The sequence below is a fragment of the Pecten maximus genome, chromosome 4 (genome assembly GCF_902652985.1).
Source record: "Pecten maximus chromosome 4, xPecMax1.1, whole genome shotgun sequence".
Taxonomy (NCBI): domain Eukaryota; kingdom Metazoa; phylum Mollusca; class Bivalvia; order Pectinida; family Pectinidae; genus Pecten; species Pecten maximus.
In genome coordinates, this window is record NC_047018.1 from 17,425,762 (window position 1) to 17,452,473 (window position 26,712).

General features: G+C 34.8%; 2 protein-coding genes across 5 annotated transcripts; one reads left to right on the forward strand and one right to left on the reverse strand.

Annotated features, from left to right (window-relative positions):
- Positions 1-1,453: 1,453 nt before the first annotated feature.
- On the reverse strand, positions 1,454-17,269 carry LOC117325390 (intraflagellar transport protein 52 homolog). Of its 4 annotated transcripts, none has more exons than XM_033881563.1 (14): positions 17,131-17,269; positions 14,686-14,813; positions 14,040-14,127; positions 12,708-12,837; positions 12,160-12,235; positions 11,802-11,864; positions 10,388-10,514; positions 9,798-9,881; positions 9,204-9,272; positions 7,562-7,716; positions 6,250-6,337; positions 5,834-5,942; positions 3,779-3,924; positions 1,454-3,246 (listed from the first exon to the last, which is right to left on the reverse strand). In XM_033881563.1, the coding sequence occupies exons 2-14, from the start codon at positions 14,805-14,807 to the stop codon at positions 3,175-3,177; spliced, it is 1,329 nt and encodes a 442-aa protein (XP_033737454.1). In that variant the 5' UTR covers positions 14,808-14,813; positions 17,131-17,269; the 3' UTR covers positions 1,454-3,174. The 4 variants fall into 4 exon arrangements, with proteins under 4 accessions (XP_033737454.1, XP_033737455.1, XP_033737456.1 ...); XM_033881564.1 differs by having other exon boundaries at positions 17,118-17,269; XM_033881565.1 differs by having other exon boundaries at positions 17,251-17,263.
- Positions 17,270-21,391: 4,122 nt separating this feature from the next.
- Positions 21,392-24,064, forward strand: LOC117325391. Its single transcript, XM_033881566.1, has 2 exons — positions 21,392-21,806; positions 22,647-24,064. The coding sequence occupies exons 1-2, from the start codon at positions 21,470-21,472 to the stop codon at positions 23,273-23,275; spliced, it is 966 nt and encodes a 321-aa protein (XP_033737457.1). The 5' UTR covers positions 21,392-21,469; the 3' UTR covers positions 23,276-24,064.
- Positions 24,065-26,712: the final 2,648 nt, after the last annotated feature.

Below are 26,712 nucleotides of genomic sequence, written 5' to 3' on the forward strand. Positions count from 1 at the left end.
GTGAACAGCTTAATTTTGTAGTTATGGCCAGTGTTTCAAACCATGCATTATTCTATCCCCAGTTTATACGTATCACCTATCTATAATTGGAGATACCATGTCCTTTAATTTGTCAAGAGTTATGGGCCTTCGGCTACCTGTCAAAGACTGGATCCTCTTGGTTTAGTCGTTTTCTAATACAATATTCATGCCAGTCTACAGTTGTCTACCAACCTACCTTTACTTATGTGTTGTGAAAGTTTGAATTATGAAAGCATGCTTCAATGCTCCACATACAGTTACTTCCCCTTCTTAAATATCTCCTCTCACGATGAAACAAAATGGGCCTACATTATCCGATCCAGATATTTTCGATCACATGTAACTTTGAGTCAATCACAGACTTCATGCCATACATTCAATATTCCTAGTTGATTTTTTTTTGTCTCCATGAGCCAATTGAAATTGCTGTTTTAATGCCTTTTCTCGGTGCACACATGCTTATAAATGGCAAGAGTTGTTTGTACGTTAAATGCACTTGGCACAGATGACAATGATGTAAGTTAAGTGATTTGATAATTTAACACATAAACCATAAACAAGCACATTCCCTAGACCTGTACGACTGGAAACAACTTCAACTGTAAAGCTTCCTGACATATGATACTCAAAATAAAAACAAAACAAAAAGTTCATAAATATTTTTCTATTTACAGAATTTTCACAAATTCTTAAATGTACAATTATTTCACATAAAACATGATGTAGATTTACAAAATATACATGATATGTTGTTTGTCTAGTCTCCAATTTCTTCACTCCAAGAGAGCAAATCATTTTTTATTGTAAATTAGTTTTTTCCAGAAATGCTTTGCACATGTTTTTTATTAACTTACATATTTGGTTAATTCAGCTAAAAAACACTGGTAATGCAAGTAATGAATTTTGAATGGCACATACAAGAATGAATCAAGACAATGAACTTATTTAGATTACAATATAACAGGTGTTCAGCGAAACAAGAACAGTCAGGTCTGAGCCCAATGTCCTACACTAATACCATGTAATTACCAAGATTAGTTTAAATTTTGAATTATTGGCAATATTCATGCATTGGTATACCTACTCGCAATAAATGTACCATTTAAAACCTATTAACTGTACATTTTAAACAACAGCAGACCAACAGATTAGAAAATCTGTTATCTTTTATCACGTAATTTCCACTAGAGTAATTTACAAGCATGTAAAAACAAAGAACAGATTAATTTAGGTCGTATCTAATCAGAAGAGAGGACCTATGGCCACCTTAGTGTTCATCAACTCGGTAATAAATGGCGATACTTCTGTAATGCAGGATATACAATATATTCACCATCAAAATTAACAATTACCTGGATCTAAAAGGGCCATGCATTGTATTTGACAAAAACACCTAGTATTTAATTATGTTCTATTTTTAGTAACAGCAACCTTGACATCATCAATGACTGTCTTGAATATTATTGGAATTATGCCTGTAGCAATACCATTTTTGTATGTATGACCGCTAACCAGCAAAACTAAACATGAATCTATTAACGGTATACTTGTACAATGTATTTTGATACCATTTACAACATAGCCCTGATTTCATGAACTTATAACTACTGTCAGACTAATCCTATTCATAAATCAGAAATATTTAGACTACTGGATTCCGAGCTGAATTGAATAAGTGGATGGATGGACAATTGGACGGAAGGATGAGTGACAAACAAACAAGTTGAAGAACAGACAAGTGGATAGCTGGCAATGTGACAGAAAGACAAGAGACCATACAAACCAGTGATGGACAGGCAGGTGACCAACACAATGATCACTGTTAATTACCCATACACAGGGGCCTTAATTACAAACCAGTGATGGACAGGCAGGTGACCAACACCATGATCACTGTTAATTACCCATACACAGGGGCCTTAATTATAAACCAGTGATGGACAGGCAGGTTACCAACACAATGATCACTGTTAATTACCCATACACAGGGGCCTTAATTATAAACCAGTGATGGACAGGCAGGTTACCAACACAATGATCACTGTTAATTACCCATACACAGGGGCCTTAATTATAAACCAGTGATGGACAGGCAGGTGACCAACACAATGATCATTGTTAATTACCCATACACAGGGGCCTTAATTATAAACCAGTGATGGACAGGCAGGTGACCAACACAATGATCATTGTTAATTACCCATACACAGGGGCCTTAATTACAAACCAGTGATGGACAGGCAGGTGACCAACACAATGATCATTGTTAATTACCCATACACAGGGGCCTTAATTATAAACCAGTGATGGACAGGCAGGTGACCAACACAATGATCACTGTTAATTACCCATACACAGGGGCCTTAATTACAAACCATTAAAGTTGTTATACCCTGGTAATTTGCAATAATTTGAAAATAGAATAGGAATCATTTCATGTCATATAACCATTACTGACCTACACAGCATGATATCATAAACTTTCTCAGTATGCCATAATGGAATCCATATGATTGTAACAAGTATTATTTAGGCCACATTATGTGACATATTCCAAAAACTGAAATCACAGAAACCTTGCACTAATTTAATCAATGTATTATTGTCTATGAGAAATACAAGGTACATATGCAATGGTATATCACCATCAGTCACTCTGAACCACAGAGGTGCATGACTTCACTAACCAGCACTCAGGGGTAGAATTTATATCCATACTCTTGACATTTTTCAATATGCACTAAACATGAATTATAGGATATGTCAAGCAAAAAAGAACAAGTTCCAAATTTGTCCAGTGGTCAAGTACTTTGAAAATGAAACTGTAAACTTGTAAATTATTTTTAATGCCTGGTGGCTCCATATTACAGAAACTTAGTTTTCAACTAGAAGAATTCACAAGGATCAACACAAGTCTATCAAAACTACTGATAAAAGAAGTGAATTGGTCAATAATGTATTTTCAATGTCTTTGACGTCAATATCGGTCCAGTGATGATTCCATTCCAGTTCCAACAAGTCTTTTGTAAAATGTTATTATCACAGTTAGTTATTTCACAACTCAAGAGCACTGTATTTTGTGGGATCCTGAATGCTTTGCCTGCAGATCTACCTGTCAGTTAAGAAATACTAAGTCTTGTATCAGATCGGACGTTAAAGAACAAGTGCGTCTGTGCCTGCACCATCTCCTCCATACTGTGCTGTGTCATGGTCATAGTCCTGATCCTGGAACAAAGTTCACATCTCAGTGTCACAGATAATGCCAAGCTTATATACTTCATTTTCATTACACTGTGTATATATATTAACATGTTTATAAGATTCTTAGAGAAAGTATTATTTCTTTTCTGTTTCAAGGATATCAACAGGATTTCTTTATAACTGATATTCAAGTCATTGGCAAGCGAGAATCTGTCCAAAAGTTGTTCATTCAAGATATCTCTTTGTTTTGATGATATTACTTTATTCCTTTCCTCTGACACTAACATTAGTAACAAGTAAAAAAAAAGAACATTTCAAATTATCTTTCTCGGAATAAAGTCCTTTTATTTATCCATTCAGTAAACCATTTCAAAACTTTTAGGTTTTCAAATATTTTCAACAAATCAAAAAGATTTTCCTTAGAACTGAAGAATCAAAAGCCAAATTAAAGATCTTGATGTTTTCAATGAAAACACAATGATTATGATTTTTTTTTAATGTAACAGTAATGTAAATAATCCCCTAATTTAAAGACTGAAGCAGAAACAATTTGTACCTGGTTAAGTTTCTTAAATTCTACAACTTGAGCGAATATGTACTCCAGAATGTGTTTGGCATCACGTGCGTCAGCAGGTAGTCGTGTTGTTACTCCCAGTATGTCTCCACACTCCCGCACATAATACTCCAGGTCATCGTCTGTACCTGTGGACATAAAGCACACTGGTGAACTCTGGGATCAAAACAAGGGTCTTTGAAGATTTTAACACAGCAGATGGGTACATTGGATATATAGAGGTTACACGAGTGGTTGATGGATATGGAATTTATTTGACTTGAGTAAGTTATTTTTTTTAAATTACAAAAGACATGAGCTTTAGCAAGTGTGAAATACATTCCATATCTAAAAATCACAAGTCGTGTAACCTGTTTCTTCCACAATAATATTGACTTGAATCAAAGGGAAATGTCGCCAAGTCTTCTTTCGCGTATGCAAATAAGGTGAACGGGTGACGGTGGGACCCAATTATGTGATGTCATTCGATTACTGATGACATTTATAACAATTGTAGCTCGGGTCAAAGTTTGAATTCTTGACCAATCAAATGACTGGAAGGTTATATTCCACTAGTGGAATATTACATATGTATATCCAACAGTCATCACATTCATACAATGGCCTGAGAGTGGAATAACACAGCGTATTGTGATAGAAACATATACAGAGCAACCCGCTTATTTGCATAGCCCTTTTTCCATGACAAAATATGCAAATAACCGGAGTATTCGTATAGGCGGAGTTGGGTTTTGGCCCCTCTTATACACTATGTAGATCGTCAGGTAGGTACTCAAAATGGGCGCTATATGATTGTTTACGTTATTTGCATTAAAAATATATTTTAAAAAAATACATTATTTAAAATATAAGAGTAAATACGAAATACATGGGTTGTTATTCTTTGTAAATGTACAAATATTTGCATACACTTCATCGTTTACTACTTGTCACTCCGAGTCTCTGGGTCCGATATCGGTCATACACGCGTGGGTTGGCACTACGATGTACAATGTCATCGTTTCAATTAACATTCATTATCGTCTCGAGATGTGTGGTGTTCCTGCTATGAGTATATTAGTTGTTTGATCATAGATGATGAACTGCTGAAGCAATAGACTGTCTTAAATGACCGTGACATGTGTATTGTCGTTTGGGTTTGTTTTGGAAAATGGCGCACACACAGAAAAAGTTGTCGTTCATTACACATATGCCCCCACAATGCAACGCGCCTAGTAAACAATCATGGCGATCGCAACCTGCCTCAGCGAGTGTTCAAGTGCACAGAACACAGGTTTGGATCGATGCTATATTAAATAAACAAATCTCATCAAAAGATGAGGCATATAGATATTTTATTCAGTAATTCTTCTGCACATTGCTACTGATATAGTCTAAATAATAACAATGTCGATATCGATGCATCGAACGTAACCTGTAATGACGAAGTGTGAACCTATGATAAGATAACGTTGTACATTGTGTCGAATCAATAATGTAAGTTAAAACACATTTCATAAAACTTTTATTACGGGAAAATCACAAAAATACCCTAAAATCAATTAAAAAATTTCGATTTTTTGGAATTTTTATATGCATATAAGCGGGAGTCGGTGTTTTAGTCGATGCAAATACACGGGATTGAAATACAAAGATAAAGAAGAAAAAAATCGGGACCTGAGAATTTTATGCAAATAAGCGAGATATTCAAATAACCGATATGCAAATAAGTGGGCTCCTCTGTATACACTACGTACCCTTATGCTGGTTTAATGGTTCCTGTAATCCTAACTATAAGTCCAAGTATGTAAAGATACGCTTTATTACTGTGGTATCTGGTATGAACTCGGCACACTTCATGAAAGGTATTTTTTAGGTCTTCAGGAGTTTGGTCAACGATTTGAACTTTTGAATATATTTTACTTTATATACTTTACCTTTAGCTTTGAATGCAAGAAAAAATAATTTCAGCTAGGATGATAACCCCCGCAGCACAAGCTACAAAACAAAACTTGTGCCTTCTGAAGATTTCTATAAAATAGATATGTCTGGTCTTACATTTGTTTGTTTGCTGAGCCAGTCTGACTTTTTCTGATGAGAACTGTTCATCTAAATCAAAGAGATCCAAACAGGGAGGTGGGCATTCTCGGAAAGTGGGAGGAAACACCTGGAAATCAAAGAAATTAGAATGAAAGTATTGAAAGTTGTGAAATTTTAAACCAGTAATTACACAAAGAGTTAATAGCTCTTACAGGAATGACACTGTAACCTATATTCTGTTATTTGATGATGTCAATATCCACAATTTATTTTGATCTTAATTGTAATTAATGGTCCAATTTATTCAAACAAATCTTATATGTTAACTAAATTTAAAAGCTATGGAGTTACCAGCAAAAACTCTGGATATACTATGAGATTTTACATGATACTGCATCAAAGATAACTTGTAAAAACAGAATTGCTATACTCACTGCAGGGTTAAGCGGAGGTAATGGAGTTTCAAATGAGGGGGTGATTAATGTTAAAGGCTCGTGTTTCGTATGTAACTCTGTAAAAGCACTGTGAAAAAAAAAAGATAAATGATAATAATTTTAATACAGATATTATTATTCTTTCATTCATTTTTTTTTTTAAATGTATGGCATGGTAAGCTTTAAACTCTAAAATTTGTTAAAATTTCTGAATTTTCTGCACCTTGCCAGGTTGGAGGTCATTCAGGGCCAATATGTGCATACCATCAAACTGCTATCCAATGCTATTAAATAATTCCAACCAAGTCTGAATTATTTCCAATGCAATCCAACAAATGATGCTCAAAAATGTAATTTCCCTTATTGGCTAAGGTTAAGTTTAATCCCCTTCCCCTAAATGCCTCACTTTTTGCCTCTAGTTGAGCATTCACCCCTGTGAGGGAGGGTTGTGGGTTCTGTCCCTAGGCAGAGAAATACCAGAGTCTATAAAAATGATACTGCTACTTTTGCTTAGCACTCAGTATTTTTGGTGTGGGACAACTTGCTCGCCTGTTGGGTGGGGTGTCCTATTGGGTATCTACAGAATATGCTTCAGTGATCAGGTAGCACTGTTAAAGTCGCCATATAATTCACACATTTGGTTGACTTTAGCCATGGAAGGCTTCTACAAAGTTTTCTTCAAATTGGTTCAGAGGTTTCCGAGAAGTCGACAATGTCTATGGGACAACACACAGCGCTGAATGACGGACAAAAGACAATAAGACTTGAGAATTCATTCTCAGCTGACCTAATAACTAAACTCTGGGTCAGAAGTGAAATGAACAAGTCAAACAGATAGTATATGTATAGAAATTCATCAAATTTACCTAACATCACATATTTACTCCCCAAATATCACTTAATTCCCAAGAATTAATTAACAAAGTTGCAACTAATTTCTAAGTAAACTTATATCAATTTCTCAAAATCTTTGATTTCAACCTCCTATCCCCAGCTATATACAAAGAAAATAATAATAAAACTCCAGTAAATAAAAGAAAATAACAACATTGAATAGTAAACATAAACTATAAACCAACTATAGACTATACTCCAGGTTAGGTTTTCCAGCATGCCTGATTCTCAAAACTAACTAGTAATTCGATCAAATGATTGATGGCTGTGTTGAGATATCCAATTTTTTATCTAATGGATCTTAATGAAAAACTTGGATAACTTTGAAGCCAGCATTAATATTAGCTTTTACAGCTCAATAGAACCAGAAAAGTAGGACAAAAATAAACAAAAAACAAAACGTGTCGAGAATACCTACTTAATGGCTTTTGGAACAAGACTTGTGTCCAGTTTAAAAAGTGAATTGTCAAATAACGACGTGATGTCCCTTGGAACGTCATCACTCTCCTGTAAACATGTCTTTAAGTCTCCAGCTAATCTTGCCACATCTGGTAACATGTTGTAGTCAGATATCTGGTAAGAAGTAAAAAAGATTAGAAAGTCACTATTAAAGCAATATTATATAGCTATAGACTTTTCATCACTACCATAATTTCTCTGTGTACCCTACAGCCTATATCTATAACCATTTTATCCTTCTGGCAATGCTTTTTGCAGACTATCTGGTGAGGGGGCTATCTGCATTTTATATACACATGCAGACTATGTGTGTTGTTTTTGTTTTTTTTCCTAGTGTGCACATGAATGCTGGATGCATGTAAATATAACTGTTACACTAGATTAAACAGAAAAAGAAACCAACCAAAATCAGTTTCAGGTTGTTCAGTGGGATGCTGCACTTGAGCATGAATAACCAATATATGCAGGACAATGAATGAAATACATACATATAAACAGAAGGAATTAACAACCAAACGTTGTCACCCTGGAGTTTGATATTTTTTTAATATTTATTCGGCTAAAAAAAGATAGGTATCAAACTCACTGGTAACATTTGTGGTGATTAACTCCTTTGTTTAAATATAACAGTATTATTTACACAATTTTATCTCTATTCAGGTGATTAAAACACTATTTGTAATAATGTACAAGAATTTACACTTGTTAATTATCAATGGACTTTACTTCGGAAACAAATAATGAATGCCAAAAATATATTAATCCTTTCTTTTGTAGTACATTAAATCAGTATATAACCTGAGAAATCTGCCAGCATGGATTATCTCAAATTATTTAAACTAAATGTTACATATTTCTTCCTGCTGGTTATCATCCTAAGTTGGCAACATGCTGAAAATTACGGTAATGATTATTAATGGAAAAACAATGGATTGACAGATGGACAACAGACTTCCGTGCTAATGATCCACTAAGTGTTTTTATAACATATAGGTGTGTCTTCAATCGAAAATGTTTTTGACAACATAGAACTATTGTGGCATTCTTGAATTTCTTCACTGCAGAAACAAAAGCAGTGACAATACTTATTCAGATCAATGACAGCAACAACAAAAAGAATTACAGGAATATTGTTTAAAAGTGACCTGGTTTAACTTTCAATCCCTGAAAATCGTGTTTACCAGAAAACATGGTTGCCAACTTGCCATGTATCTGAACAAAATGTACATATGTCCATGTGATTTCATCGAAATCAAAAGCTAACTTAACACAGAACAATTAATGCCTCCTTTTGACATGTGCAATCTACTTTCAGGAATTTTGCAAATGAAACAAAATCATGACACACATGATATGCTGGTACAGGTGAAAAATTGCCTGTAGGCAGTTCAAGTAGATTGCACATAACACTCTTTTGATTCATTTGCTACAAAAGGGGCAAGTTTTTACATGAAGTACAATATGAATATGATATGATGCAAACACTACCACAATGCCATTGCTTGAGATAGGCGGCGTTAGAATAAACCTGTCAATCTGCAAATATTAAATCAATTGTCATTGAGATGATGAGTGTCAAAAGATCAAAATCAAAGACTAACCTCTGGATCCTCTGCATCTATTGGGTTAAGTCGAATGTCATCCGTCGTCAGGAATCGAATCAGCACATCCTGAAAAGCATAAAAAAAAAAGCTTCATGCTAGTGTGTAATAATTGTACATGCTGCCCCCATTGCAGGATTCTTAAGAGGTGACTAAATTTGGGATATTCTTTGTTTTAATCTTCTTTCTGGTCTTCAGGTGAGCGTTCCTTCCTGTGAGGAAGGCCTTGGGTTCTGTCTCATGGCCAAGACATACCAGAGTCTTTAAACTTTGTAGTTACTACTCCTGCTTTAAGCTTAGCATTTTGGAAGTGGAATAACTGGTTCGCTCCTGTGTAGCCTAGTTGGGGTGTCCTGCTGGGTGCCTTAAAATGACCATAATTGTTGACAGGACGTTAAACAAAGCAAACCAAATCTACTGGGATCCACTCCCCGCTCCCCCTACAGGGCTATATTTTTTTTGCTTCCCCTCCCAAGTCAAGACTACTTTCTCTTTTTCTCGAGAGCAATACACCATTAAATTATATAACATTAGATTCTCTTATACATCCATCAACATGAGCTATTTTAGGTTCAACAGTACTACACAACTTACCAAGATTTTTGTGTTCTCTTCTTTATCCAAGTATCCATCACTGAATATGTGAGTTGAACCTACAACTGCAAGCTTTCCATTTCCCTAGAATAAAAACACAACATTTAAAACACTTTTTGCTGTTCATATTTCACAGCGACAGTTATATAGAGTAAAACTATTAGTTGACAAAAATTTTATTATTTACATCAAACACATTTTCACCAATTAAAGTAAAACAATAGATGGTGAATGCATAATTTACATCAAGAATCTATCAATCAAATATATTTTTTAATTTTTATTCATACCAATATTTAGTTAGTTTCAAATACATATGAAAGAATTCACAGTTTGTTTTCAACAAACATTTTGTAATAGACAGACATTCATGAAGATTCCAGTATATCCACCAATAGATTCATTACATATTAATAAATATATTTATAGGTGAAAGTGTCTATTTTTTTAAATACTGAAAAGGCTAATTTTGCAAAAACCTAACAGACAAAAATATTATATGGGGAAAAACATTTCCAAAATACAGAGTACAGCATTACCACTGAACACTTTCACTAATGCAAATGATATATACTATCATGGCAACTTACCTTGGAATGGTAGAGGCTACACACTGGCCTGTTGAGAGGAAAAGAAACACTTCCAGTGGAGAGGACTGCTACAGATGGCTTCATTACATTTAAGGTGGCTCCATAGGGGTACAGAAACGACAGTGCTCTGTAACACAACACATGTTTAAAGATAAATATACATATGATAATCTTGCCCAAAACAAGAGGCCCAATGAGCCTGTATCACTCACCTCACCTGCTTCTGTTGCAACTTTGAAGATCATTTAAGTAATTTATGCAGTATACTACTCTATTCAAACATCAAAGTAGACTAGGTTAATTCATTTAAATAAATTGTGCAGCCCTTCATTCCAGCATATTTGCCCAATATCAGGTCTCTGTTTCTCTCGGTCATCAAGAAATCATTGTTTGAATGAAGGTCAAGGTCATTCATTAAACAAACTTGGTAGCCATTCACCCCAGCAACCTACAATCCCCATATCAGTTCTCTGGTCCTTTTGGTTATTGAGAAGTTGTTTCAAGATTTAGCATTCCTGTGACCATGAATGTATGTCAAGATTATGCAATGGAACTAACTCTGTGACATTTTACCATAACATGTGACAAGTTTAAAATTTTTAGCATATTTGACCCCTGTGACCTTTAATGTAGGTCAAGGTCATTTTTTAAACAAACATGGTAGCCCTTCATTCCAGCATGCTACATGCATACTATCAGTACTGTGAGCCTTTTATTTATCGAGAAGAAATTGTTATATTGGAAAAGCTGATGTCAGAACGACGATGTACACCACATCATGGCATAAGCTCACTATGATTTTTTTTCTTCTATTCTCAACAATTTCTTTATGAAAATGATGTATTGCTGTATCGCAAACATCTATTATTATGCCAAAGTTTCTCTCTATCGAAGTTGACTGTAATTTGAAGTTGGCCACTGCCCAAGCAAATTACAACTTGCGTATTGTATGGAACAAAGTGAAAAATATATCCCTAATCAAATTTCATGTCACTCTGGTTTCAAAAAAAAAGTATGCCCAGTCTGGTATCGCTTTATATATACACTATGAACTTAATGTTGTTTTTATATCAATAAGGTCTTACTGAATGAAAACAAAACTTTCTATCAAAATTAAATATAACTTTAGATCTTTGATAAAGCCATTGATGAAATGAAAAATTACTGGCAGTCCAGCTACTGGAATCTTGTCCAGGACTCAGTGGTGTAAACTTTCCACAAAAACTAATGTTACATAGAAGTCTCTCTTTTGATATCATTGCATCATTCACTCAAACATAGCTTCTTTTTTTCATTAACCAGGCTATTTAGAGGAAAGTATTTTCCTGAACAACCTGGACACTACTAGATAGTCCAATGAAGTCAATGATAGTAGGAATGGATATCTAGAGGCAAAATGGATCTATTCACTTACTGTGCATTGTTTTCTTCATCTTCTGTCGCAGAAAATGTTTTCCCTGCAGCATGACTGACAGCTCTAAGCATAGAGAAACATCGCAAATTATAGCATTCAATCAAAATCATATATTGACATTTTTGATCGCATGAGGTACACTTCAGAGTGTTAAAAGAACTGCAAATAGCAAACAAAAATTTTATTGTAAATACGTTCAAATATGGACAGAACAATATATATTAAGCTCTGTCTATTATGAATGAATTTGTTTAATTAAACAACAACAAATTGCAATCAAGAACTACAATGTATTATCTATTCTGAACTAGAAAAAAATTGCAAATTACATTTCCACAATAAAACTTCACCAACATACCTGTTAAGTACTCCATTGGCTATTAAGGCTTCTTTCGGATGGAAATATTTGTAATATGATGTTCTTACAACAGAATCTAAAACAGAAAATAGTCAAAATTAATGTGTCACTCATTATCAATAAGTTTATATTTCCCTACTCTGTCTAGACCTTCCAGCACAAGAACTGTTCTGATTTCCATTAAACAGTTCTGAAGGATTTATTTTTATTTCCTTTCATATACAGCAGGATGTGTTAGATCCTGTACCATAAAGTCTGTGTAGAAACAACAGTAGTGTCAGGGGAGGATTAAACAAATGCAGCATTTTACTTCTATCTACTTTTTACTGATTGCAATAAAACATTTTAACAGTGATTTGTTGTTGCATTAATGATTGTCTAAAAGTGGTAAAAATATAATGTTTGTAAAAATATAAATTGTTTACAAAAATTTACATTTACTACCCAAATTTAAAGAACCTACATTCTTCTATCTAGCAAGAAAATTCATCATAACAAACAAACATTTAGGTGACCTTCAGACCATGAGTACACATGGCTAAACTCACCTGTATTTATCATAACACCAAACTCTTCTAAGAGGAAGTTGATGTTTGTGTCAAACCTGGACTCTCCTCCCTCTCCTAACATAACAAGAAGACTACCGCCATTCTGCATGTATTTCTTCATCACATCAAACTGAAAGAAAATAATACAAACAAAAATACAGAATCTTACTAATGTCCTTTAATATACATCACTGGGGACAATACTAATATGATGGATATAGAGCTAAACACATAGCCAAATGTCAATAATGTACTTGTATTAGTGTAATACTAACTCTACTCCTTGTACTAAGATGTATATCTTTAATTTTGATGAATATAATTGGATATCTAGTCTCTTCCTGGTATTATGAAATGCTTCAGTTAAAGCCTTATATATGTTTTAATTTATATACAGACAGACCAACAGAAACATTTAGGAACTGCTAAAGTTTCACCTCTTATGTATCAGAAATTAAAATTACATTGCAAAATATCCCGAAGGTAGTTATTTTTCAATAGTTCACATTCCAGTCATGTGAAGCTTTATTTTTCTTTGATTGACATGAAAACCATTTATATAGCTACAGCCTGTTAGTATTAGCACTTCATAGTTCGCTGTAGTGCATGTAGTTGGTAATCTTGTCTGGATTTTTGTCATTCAGCATCAACAGAGTCCTTCAATCACAGGAGGTTTTCACTCATGAAGCTACATCAAAATTACTAAACTCCATTTACATCTTGAATTACAATATTGGGTTAAAATCACCAACCTATTCAAGGGGCATTCCTCCATTTGAATAAAGTTTAGGTCTTCAAAATGGAACTTAAAGAAAAATATGTATTTTTCCCAGAGTAGTAAAGTTATTATGTTTAAATTAATACAGCAGTTTTACTCTCAAGATAAACCAAAGTTCTTCAAGTGTAAAATCCTAGAAATTCTTTATTAAATTCGCCCCTAAGTATCACTAATTACCGCAAAGACAGACAATATTTGTGTACGATTTGTCATTATTTACTAGTTGGCACAAACACGCATATAAACCTTGTTCGGATATAGATATTATCAATAGAAATTTTGCATGTTAACGTTTCTGCTGTCCAAATGAAGGATCCGGAATGCCCATTTAAACTGTTTGCAATTAATCACACTGTACACATAAACTATATGAGCCTGTCTTTCAATTCTGTAATTTACTTAGTTGACACCATGTACAAGTACATTAAAATACATATACTTAGAAAATTAACGGTACATAACAATCATAATCAATACTGGATGCTTTCATTTCAATTTTATCTGCTCTTTTCTCAATGATTCAATAAATTCACCAGGAATTCTCTATTATATACCTCTCCTCCAGTGAATTTTTCTCGGCTACCACATAGCACAAACATGCTTGCCCCAGCTAGTCTGTCTAGTGTCACTTCTTCTTTGTTGCTGAAATTGTTTCAAAACCAATTTTGAACTCCTGGAGTTACATTTCATGTAATTTAAAATATTTCAGCAATTTATGTTTCTTTACTTTGATGAACTAAAACATTTACAGAAAGTTACTGGATATTTGTTTCAGATTTTATCTAAAGTACATTCTGTTCACTTCAAGGACTATTCAGATAAAAAAAATCACTGTTGCATCTGTCTTTAGATAAGAAATCTGTCTGCAAATCGTTTGTTACCTATTCAAGTGTCCAATTTCGACAAAATGTGCATAATTTATGTCACTATCATTATCACACTTTTGGTTGGGGGTAGATTTTTCCATAAACCACTATATATATGGACAACACAAAATAATATTGATATATCATATATATGAGCTGGAAGTTTTTGTTTGTTTTTCTTTCACATTGTACTTAAAAAGAATCACTTGATTAATGAGTAAATATTGTTTACAAAAAATATATGTTGGTGTGATTATATATATTTTTTTCATCTTAGAAAGCACATGACTATGATGAGGCTTTATTGTGGAAGTTCTGTATTTTTTACACATACCTTACAATCTTCCATGTTGATCGTAGTCGCCTGTTGAGAGTCTTTAGTCCATTGCTGGGTGTGAACACTTCACTTTTACAGGCATTGAATACAATGGTGTTTCTTTGTGCTTTATCATCCATGTTGTTCTGAAAAAGTTGAAAATAAAAAAACTTGTTAGTATATAATTAATAAGTGCATACTCATTATCTTACACTACATATATACATGTATTACGAATTGATTCACATCACGTAAATGTATATAACTTTAAAAAAAATATGACACAGCCAACACAATCTAATTAAAATATAGATGGTCATTCTCACTATGTTACATGAACATCTAACAACATCCCATCAGGGGTCACGTCAGGGTGACCTTTTGGATTAGCCGATCAAATGACTACTTCCAGGATATTGGAAGTGAATTTTATGTGTCCTGAATTAGCATGACTAGAGTGCATAGCTTTCATAATGTGTCAATTTGTTTCAAGTCATTTCGTCCCAGAAGGCATATACACAGTGTGCTGAAATGGTTTTCTTCAGATGCATACTGTGACGAAATGGTTTGCTTCGGTGACATCGCCAAATTAACGATTCGCCCTTATATGAAATACACATATCTCAAAGGTCATCAGAACGTGACCCCATATAGGATGTTGTTAGATGTTCATGTAACGTAGTGAGAATTACCATCTAGATTTTAATTAGATTGCAGCCAACATCAGTTCCGAGTGTGCAGGTTAGTCAGTGCAGTGCTATGCCTTAAGTTTGGTCACATATATTTACATGATGAATCGACTTAAATTCAAAAGGTATACTGGGTGATGAAATTAGATACCAAAATTGATAACTGAACTTCCAATCACAACCTACCCAAGAGTCACAAGTGTTTATAACACAGACTATATTCGCCTCTAAGAGTAGTGTTTGGAATCTATTGGGAGTTCCATAATCGATTATCGGTTACACTCAAATTACTAATTAGTCGATTATAATCAGAACAGTTTGTTGAAAAATAATATGTTGTGTTAATTGCCGTGGCTGAAGTTTTCTTGTTCTCAATATATGATAGTGTGTATACAGTGTACTGGAAGAACATCTTTGAGACTATAATTGATTGGTTACCTTATATTAATTAGTTTGGTATTTACCCATGTATGCCTCATTATTATAATGTAAAACTATGTTTGATTATAAAAGAAAAGAAATACATTAATATTGCTATAAAAATCCTTCTATCATCTTTATGTTTTAACATCTATGCAAGATGTTAAAACATACAAAGGGACAGAATACAAAATCACTGGCAAGCTGAAAATGGTGTTTTTTTGGTGTTTTTTTCAAATAATCGATTATTGAAATTTATAATCGATAATCTGTTCAGCAGGATTAAGTGATCAATCTTAGAGTGAAGCTTCATACAGACAATTTTTGTGAATATTTTCATCCCTGCGATACATAAAATGAGGCTGGCTTTTATATTATATCACTTGTAAGATGACGATAATGACTCACAAGAGTATACAAATCAATTATATTCAACATAAAATACAATGCTTAATTTTGGTCAATGATGTAATTGAAATTCTACAATTAGTGCAAAAGTTAATATCTTCCAATACATACAAAAATATATATAACTGACATCAGATCTAGATTGTCATAATAATATAATGAATGTTAAATAAGGGATAACATTTCTTGACTCTGTAAACATATATAGATATATTATTTAAACGTTTTGTCTGTTTTGGGACTTTTTATCCTGGCCTTCATTACTAGGTTGAAATGAATACTTACAGTACTATTATATAGTGTTTTAATGAGGAGGTTGATGTTTATAGCCCAAAATGGGAATGTTTACATCATTAACACAAATAACATGCAGTACATGGTTACAAAATGTACCTTGCTATAAATTAATGTAGTATTACATGTTCTTGTTTCTTCCATGTGCAACTTGTGTTAGTTTATCCTTTTACCAAACACAGGGCATCCAGTAGACCCTTGAGAGTATGTTTTTGACTCTCCAAATTGAGATCTGACTCTTGGTTTTGAAGGGACATGTCTATTTGACTTATGTTTTGACCCTTCAGATTTCTCAGAATTAGTGATTTGACTTCTGAAATTGCTAAAAGTCAAGAGTCAACTGGATGCCCTGAAACAGTTCAATAAATCATTTGTAACGAACCCATGTGATTACTGACAAGACACAAGTAGGCATGTAATCACACATAATTAATGTGTTTCTAATGACTTCTTTAAAGTGTAGTAGGGCAACCGACTCAATAATACAAGATATTAATTCAAACTAAAACATTAAATAAAGACAGTTGTTGAAATACTTCAAGTCTGAAAAGTTGTTTTTTTTCTAGTTTGTCGAAGGAATGACAGGCCCAAGCAGCATGCATGACAACACGAAATAAATAGATATATTGAAATAATTACCGTAATAACACACCTCTAAGAAATGTTCACACACGAGAAATAAAATGTGCTGGCGCTCTGTAGCAAAATCTTAAACTTAAAGTTCAAAATAAAGTGTAAATTCAATATTTATCCGGCCTTAGATTCATTTTACCTCAGCACTCGGCGCCATATCAAAACTATGTACGCAAAGCACTATGGGAATTCTGATGTTCCGGTAGATGTTATCAGAAATGTGATTGGTCGAAAAGGGTTGTACTAATTACAACAAGTTTTATATATACAGACAACTCCCTAACTGGCTAGGTATCTGATATAATTCATTTCAACTTACTGGCTAAATATCTTATGTAATTAAATCCAACTTTATTAGCACTTTTGTAATTACAAAAATTACAATCACCTGCCAGATGTCGTCGATACCAACGCCCCGCTGTTTGCTGACGATACGAAATTGTATAAAGGCCACAGGGTAAATATGGAGATCTTCAGCGGGACCTGGACAACTTACAAGAATGGTCGGATAGCCTACCTGGCTGCTAAAATTCCACCCGAACAAATACAAACAGTGAGGTTAGGAAAGGAAGAATAGTTCAAACTATTTACATTTATATAAGAATGTTGATGGTCTGAGAACAACAGTAATTTTTATCGAAGGAAACGATCGAGAAGGACCGGGGACATTCACTTAATATTAGCCTTGGAAAATCAAGAAATAAGAATTGATATTGTGGACAGCTGAAACCCTTTACCAGAAACTGTAGTTCAAGCCCCACATTTATTCAGTTTCAAAATACGCCTGGACAAATTTTGGAGTAATGTCACAACATAAACACTAATATATCTTTGTTTGAATTTTATATGGACAACGATCTGAACATATACTTAAAGTTATACAGATGTGATTTGATGACTAAACACGAACAAAATGGAAATAACAGTAAGGCCTAACCTACCAGGGGACATACCGTAAGTACCTGTACGAAATTATCAGCAAACAGCCCAAAGAAAAACCAAATAAATTTTGGAGTTTAATTAAAAGTACAAAGATGGATACAAACAACATTCCCCCAAAAGAAACTCTACAGATAGTATCACCCGTAGTAACTCTGATCCCGAAAGCAAGACACACATATTGTACAAGCAGTGTCAGTCAGTTGTCACAGTTAGTTGTCACCAAATAAAATCTTTCAGATTTACCAGACCTGAGCTCATCTACATTTTCAACAATGTCTCTCACCAACTTAAGTGAGACAGGTGTTCTCAGACTCCTAAAGAAAATACAGGTACATAAATAGCCCAGACAGTATACCAGTTAGAGCCCTCAAGGATCTGGCTACTGAATCTTTACAGTCCTTACTTATATTATCTTTCCCAAACTTCCATAGATTCTGGTACTATACTATCTGACTGGCGTGAAGTAAATGTAGTACCAGGTTTAAAACAATCTGACGAGAATTACAAACCTGTGTCGCTTACTTCTATCACATTAACACTTCTTGAACATATAAGCATTTAAATTAACACAATTTCTTACTTTGAGCCTCACAACATTCTTACCAATCTTAAACATGGCTTCAGATCTAAACTCTCTACTGAAACAATTAATTCAAACTATTGATGACTTTGCTAAGAACCTTGATAAAAATCCACAAATTGATATGGCTCTGTTCGACTTCTCATTTTTAAAAAAATTCACACTCCAGACTACTATATAAACTTAGATTTTATGGTATATAATCCAGAAGTAATTTTCTTTTGGATTTTCCTGTTCAGATAAAGCGCCCGTCATCTCTGGGGTATCCAAGGGGACAGTGGTCGGCTCACTTCTTTTTTCTTATCTTTATAAATGATGTTGTAAATTCTTTTTTTCTGTGATATCGAATTATTTGCAGATGATTGTCTACTGCCTTCGCTGCAAGACTGTAAGAAACTGGAGAATGATTTAAAATTTGGGAGGAGAAATGGCAGATGAAATTTAATGCCAAGAAGTGTGCTATCATTGATATCGTTAAGAAGAAAACCCCTTTTAAGTTTAAATATTCATTACATGGTGATTATTTTTAGAAATCTAGCTTCCGGAAAGTATCTATGGATTACCATCGACTCTGATATAAATTGGAACAAGCACATACAATCGATCACCAACAAAGCTAACAAAACTTTAGGCTTCCTAAGGTGCAACTTGTCATCCTGTACCTGGAAAGTTAAATCAGCAGCATACATTACACTAGTAAGACCATCACTAAAATATACAGCCAGCCAGTCACTGGCTGGAACCCATATACACCAGACAAAAACCTTCCAATGGGGACATCTAGAGAGGAGCTGCATCAGGCTGTGTCACCAATATGATACCATCTCTGAGCTGGACTCCTTCAGGTCTGTCCTGGCTAACTACAAACTACCTTCATATGGACCTTACCAGCAAGTGCTGTGCAGCTTTGGCAATTTTCTAAGTTGTCCTTAGAAGATATATTCAAATCACCGCTACAAAGAGTATCAACAAAGTTGGCCCTATTATAGATCCCCGGGGAACTCCCGTTTCTTTCCTGTTTAATTGTAAAAGTAAAATGTGAAAAAGTGCTGCCAGGTCATTTTTACAAACAAACAAAAATGTATCGATTTTAGTTATAGTATGAATGGAGAGAACCTGAAGAATGAAACGTGCGTGAAAGATCTTGGTGTATGGTTGTCCTCTACAATGAGTTTTAACACACATATTAGGCATACTGTTACCAAGTCCATGCGAATGCTCGGTTTTATCAAACGTACATGTAAACATTTTACTCAAGTGTCTGTTTTAAGGTCTTTATATATAAGTCTCGTGAGGAGCCAGCTAGAATATCGTTGTCAGATCTGGTCTCCTCACCAAACCTGTTCAGCGCAAATTTTTGAAATATCCTCTATATGTCCACGTTTACACGTTCAGTGAAATTACTTCTTTTTACAGTTTACAATATTCTGCATGTAATGGATATCAAACTAACTGGTCTGTAATTACCAGCATGTGCCCCTCTTTTGAAAAATCGCGGTCATCTGAGCCTTTTTTTGATCAGCTGTTACCGTGCTTGTTTTAAGTGAGATGGTATCCTAACTTCGCTATTGGTGATGCTGTCGTTGGATATCTCCATTCCTTTTACACATTTTATAAATCCTTTACGACAGACTCCGGATTTATACACATTGGGTCCACCGGAGAAATTATTTCTTCATGAGATCGAGTAGGACCCTGTTTCTTCATTTGATGGAGTAGGGCCTTATTTCTTCGTGAGATAGAGTAGGGCATTGTTTCTTCGTGAGATAGAGCAGGGCCTTGTTTCTTCATTTGATAGAGTAGGGCCTTGTTTCGTCGTGTGATAGAGTAGGGCATTGTTTCTTCATGAGATAGAGTAGGGCCTTGTTTCTTCGTGTGATAGAGTAGGGCCTTGTTTCTTCGTGAGATAGAGTAGGGCTTTGTTTCTTTATGTGATAGAGTAGGGCGTTGTTTCTTCATGAGATAGAGTAGGGCGTTGTTTCTTCATGTGATAGAGTAGGGCCTTGTTTCTTCGTGAGATAGAGTAGGGCTTTGTTTCTTCATGAGATAGAGTAGGGCTTTGTTTCTTTATGTGATAGAGTAGGGCGTTGTTTCTTCATGAGATAGAGTAGGGCGTTGTTTCTTCATGTGATAGAGTAGGGCCTTGTTTCTTCGTGAGATAGAGTAGGGCCTTGTTTCGTCGTGAGATAGAGTAGGGCCTTGTTTCGTCGTGAGATAGAGTAGGGCCTTGTTTCGTCGTGAGATAGAGTAGGGCCTTGTTTCTTTATGTGATAGAGTAGGGCCTTGTTTCGTCGTGAGATAGAGTAGGGCCTTGTTTCTTTATCTAGTTCCGTAAGAAGTATCATAAACTAATATTTTACGTTTTCCTTGTCGTTCCATTCTTGTATACATGTAGATCTCCAATTTCAGGAGTTAGCTCCATCAATATTCCTTACTGACAGAATTTAAGGAAGGTTCACTTAATCAATAATTCCCCATTAACTCTGTAATGCTTCCCTTTAGAACATTTCATTAAGTTAAGGATCGTTGACGAAGCCTGGGCCTGCTTTCGTTTTTGACTTTGTTCGGACATAGCCGACGAGTCTCCAAATTAGGATTACATTTTGCATCTGTTGATAAATTTTCTTTGAAATATTATCTTTATTGTTAGCCGCCTCAATTTATAAGTTTACCGTTTTTCCCTTACTTGATTGTTATCATTTATTGTCACAAACAAATGACGTCATAATCATTATGACGTCAAGGTGGTACATTGTTCATTCCATAGCTACCACTTGATGGAGAGTGTCAGTGTTCGATTTTTCATTGGTGTCAAGATCGCCAAATATGGACGGACATGGAAATATGCACGGACGGACACGGAACTATGTGTACGGACGAACATAGCAATATGTACGTGAATGCAACTAATGAGGTAGATCACTATACGAATATGACGTATAGCCCAGGTAAGACGTATATAGGTCCGCCGAAATCATACTCCCCTCAGTATCGCAAAAGTATATTGGTAGCACACACGTCGCCAGAGGATGAGCGATGCGGGCAAGCATACGACGGAGCGGTCCAAATTTCCTCTTCAAGAAGTGGTCTTGAAGGCAATGCTTTGGAGTGTCCGGACGGCAACTTCTGGTCAACTCTACTGAAAACGTCTCAGATCAGCATCCAAAGACGAGGTAAATCACAAAATGTTTTACGCGGTGTCAGGCTGTGTTACGATGTGTTATGCTGTGTTAGGATGTGTTACGCTATGTTAGGCTGTGTTAGGCTGTGTTAGGATGTGTTAGGCTGTGTTAGGATGTGTTAGGCTGTGTTAGGATGTGTTAGGATGTGTTAGGATGTGTCAGGCTGTGTTAGGATGTGTTACGCTATGTTAGGATGTGTTACGCTGTGTTAGGATGTGTTAGGCTGTGTTAGGATGTGTTAGGCTGTGTTAGGCTGTGTTAGGATGTGTTAGGCTGTGTTAGGATGTGTTAGGATGTGTTAGGCTGTGTTAGGATGTGTTACGATGTGTTAGGCTGTGTTAGGATGTGTTACGGTATGTTGGCGCTTAGCTGGAGCCTCCCGGTTGTGCTATAGTAGTTGTTTCTATAATATCAGTTATGCTTTCTTTTCCTATATCTGTAATCCGAACCTTGTTTGGACAACACTTATAGTTTCCTTCCTATTTTTTTCTCTCGAAACTTTACTGACGGATTCAACACACCCTGACATGATATCAGTTTTCTCCCTTTCCTATGTCTGTAGATACCTGTAGATCCTCCATTGATTTCCATTTTTTCAACAGTTATGCCTGTTAGTTTAAGAAAGAAGAAATGATGAATAAACTCGACCGGTCCATCATGGCTACAGTTCCAGTTTGACGCTACGTAATTGATCTATACGCGGTATATTCTTCTGTTGACATTTAAAGTACATTTTGTACATTGTATACCGGGGATATTTTAGGTAAAATGTTGTTGTAAACTTTTAACAATAAGTTATTTCAAAATAATGTTGTGTTGCGTTTATTCCAGACTTCAACAACAATACAAAAAAGCGCGCTAGGAAAAAAGACAAAAATAATACAAAAATCATCATACCGTGTGGGAAAAATCTGCGCGAGTGTGGTGCTAAACCAAGGAAGATTGCATATGAATTACCTCCCCTGAAAGGCGCGCCTAGTGACGGTGAAAGCGCACAACGTTCTAATGTAAAGGTCAGCGAAGTCGTGGTTGGTGCACACTGTTCCAATATCATCACCCCGAGAGAAAATAAGAATCTGGAATCGAGGCTGACATATTTAGATAAAACAGAATATCGACCAGGTTTTAGAGCTGCAGCAAAGAAAATACAACAAAAAAGCAATTTAACCAAGAACACGTCATTGTCCTTAAAACTACCAAAACTTGTTGAAAATGAACTGAAATCAAAAGATTATGACCAGAAAAATGAGAAAAGTCTTTTCAAACTGCCGTCAATAGTGGGTACGACATGTTTGTTGGATACAACAACAAAACAAAATTCTCAAAATACAAAAAGGCCGGAAGTATCGGAAGACAGTGGCTCCACCACGTGTTCACTTGGAAAAGTAAAACTGCCACCTATCGTTCCATGCGTTAAAGAGGGAAATAAGGAGAATTGGAAGAATAAGTACAGAGGATAGTGAAAGATTGAGTCATAAGTGGAACGACAGAGAGAAGGAACAATTGAAGGGCTGGGTATGAAATTATGTTTCAGATACTTTCATTTAGTTCTTAATAATAGAAATGCTGTATTAAAATCCATCAGTTTTTTAATATCATATATACGACTAAGATCAGCAGTTTAGCTGCCGTCCTATAACTCACCACAGATTTGGACGATACTCAGTAATAAATTCATATCAACGGTCAGAGGTCAAAGGTTGAAACTACATTTATAAGTGATGGTAGTGGTGAAAAATGATATTTACAGTTGTACTTATTGATATTTTGTGTCATTCATGATTGATAAACATGTATGTATACACGTAAGTGTATGTGTATTTACACGTGCGTGAACAAACGTATAACGATTAATATACACAGTGTATAGTAAACCTACCCTGTCTGCTCCTAGATGTACCACAGCGTTCCGAAATAATTGTGTGAAATTGTAAGAGGGTAATTATACATTGAAAAAAAAAATCTTATATCATCTACATGTTGATGTCATAATAATAAAATAACTGAATAATATCAGTTCGTGGTTATTTACATTTGTTTATATCTATTTTTACGTCAAGATCTGTGTCGGGTTATCAATTAATTAATCCCCTCCGATCGAACGGAGCAGTGGACTGAGAACCTTCCGGTCAAAGGTTCGATCTCCAGGGGAGGTACATTTCTTTTTGCTTTTTACTCGATGGTACAAGATGCAAAATTCATAACTATTTGGACACAGCTTAAAAATAAGTATATAAAAGAGTTTAAGTATGGCGTCAACATAGGAAAAAAAAGATATGAAAAAAACCCAACCCAAAACAACAAAACAAAACAAAAAACCCAAAACAACAAAACAAAACAAAAAACTCAAAAAGACAATGCAAAATGTGTGCCTTAAAGAGCCAGTGAGATACTTTACACGGTAAATGTTTAACATTCGATAGTGGTTTTACACGATAAATGTTTAACATTCGATAGTGGTTTTACAAGATAAATGTTTACCATTCGATAGTGGTTTTACACAATAAATGTTTAACATACGATAGTGGTTTTACAAGATAAATGTTTACCAATTGATAGTGGTCTTACACAATAAATGTTTACCATTCGATAGTGGTTTTACAAGATAAATGTAAATGTTTAACATTCGATAGTGGTTTTACAAGATAAATGTTTAACATTCGATAGTGGTTTTAAAAGATACATGTAAATGTTTAACATTCGATAGTGGTTTTACAAGATACATGTAAATGTTTAACATTCGATAGTGGTTTTACAAGATAAATGTTTACCATTCGATAGATGTTTTACACGATAAATGTTTAACATTCGATAGTGGTTTTACAAGATAAATGTTTACCATTCGATAGAGGCTTTACACGATTAATGTTTAACTTTCGATAGAGGCTTTACAATATAATTAAAATACATATCATCATTATACACTACGTTCTGAGTCACAATCTTATTGAAATAATATCATCATTATACACTACGTTATGAGTCACAAACAGGAAGTCACTATGGACATTTCAGATGAAGTTCAATAGGACGACGATGTTGTAAGCTGACTTACTGGAAACGATTACTGTGGTTTGGTTTATTTTGTTTAACGTCCTTTTAACAGCCAGGGTCATTTAAGGACGTGCCAGGTTTTGGAGGTGGAGGAAAGCCGGAGTACCCGGAGAAAAACCACCGACCTACGGTTTAAACAGGCAACTGCCCTACGTGGGTTTCGAACTCGCAACCCATAGGTGGAGGGCTAGTGTTAAAGTGTCGGGATACCTTAACCACTCGGCCACTGATTACTGTTTAGTAAATCCGTATTATCTCACTTGATGTTCAACAAGCCTAGTAATTTGAAAGTCCTTTTTGCAAAAATATAGATCATGATATGATAATGTCAGTAGATCTGTCGTATTCTAAAATTCCAAATTTCTGTTATTGTATTGATATTGTATCATAAGATAGCATTCTTAAAACATGTTTCCTCTTCTCCATTGTCTGATAGGTTGATAAAATAGGATTGGTATCATCCCTAACACACATATAGAGCCCTCCGCCCCATCCCCATATTTAAACATAATAAATTGGTACTATTCATGCACATAAACTTGTTTGCCCTTACTTTGTACGGTTTATAAACTTGTGAGACACAAAATCAGGCCCGTATGACCTCGCTCTTGACATGATTAACTGTACATTTTATAAGTTGATGGTTCCTACAAATAGACTTTAAACTTTAAGGGAAGCAATCCTTAGATATGTTTTATTTTAGCGTGACATTACGACTATCTGTTGTTGCCTTATATAAATCATAGCACTCTAAAATGAAGTTCTATTGATTTTTGAATATGTTTATTTTGTTTTTCGTTTTTTTTGTTTTTGTTTTTGTTTTTTTTTCATGTGGATTGTATGTAAATTATTGATGAATTCATGGCACCCCACATTCGATTTTTGTATGGGGCGTGTTGAAACTCTGTGACAACAATTCCTTAAATGGGTTAAATTAGTATTAAAAGGCGCTAGTATCTAATGTGTCTTTTATACAACCTTAAACAATAAAAACATCACAAACGTCAGACTCTCTGTATCAAACTGGGTCAAGTTCTAAGTGGGGAAAAGTACGTCGACTCGAGCTCAAAATGAAATATATTCAATTGTAACATTCCACTTGGGAACGCGACAGATTGGTTTTCAAAATGATAAACACACGTTGTAGTTTATTAATGAGATGTTTATTTAGTCCTTTCCAAGATAGAAAAACATAAAACAGACGGGCGGTATAAAAAAAACAGTGACATGTTTGATCTAAAGTCTGTTGCTCCTAAACAATGTGAAAATGAGATTTGTGTTTTTGTGTCTAAAATGACGTCTCCCACCTGTTAAAACAGGCTCATCTTATTTGTAAATCGTCTGAATTATACACCTCCATACTGTAAATATTTAATAATAACATCGCAAATACCATAAAACAATTCATGAGTAGCGTGTATTAACAAAGCGCTGACGATACCAAAAGTTGTACTTCAACATTTCGGTTGTGTAATTATTCCGAATTCGGGACTGGAAGTTTGACAGGTGTAAATGACCGGAACTGACGGAGAAACTCGTCTGTAGAGATTTTTTTTTTTTGTATCAGAGAAAAATAACTATACTGCTGTATTGTTTGGTTAGATAGTACGTTAGTTGGCGTTATATCTATGGAGTTCCGGTAGGCGTGGTCATGTAGTAAACACTGCCACGCCTAAAGTGTTACTAACATATCTTATATGTTTTTGGCAGTGTGGGCATTCGATCTCAACTTGTGTGTGTAAATACACTTAAGATGTCAACTGTTTGTTCGTGTTTTCACTTATATATATGTACCGTAATTGATCCCTGGCTATGAATATCACGTGACTTTCATTTTCCATCC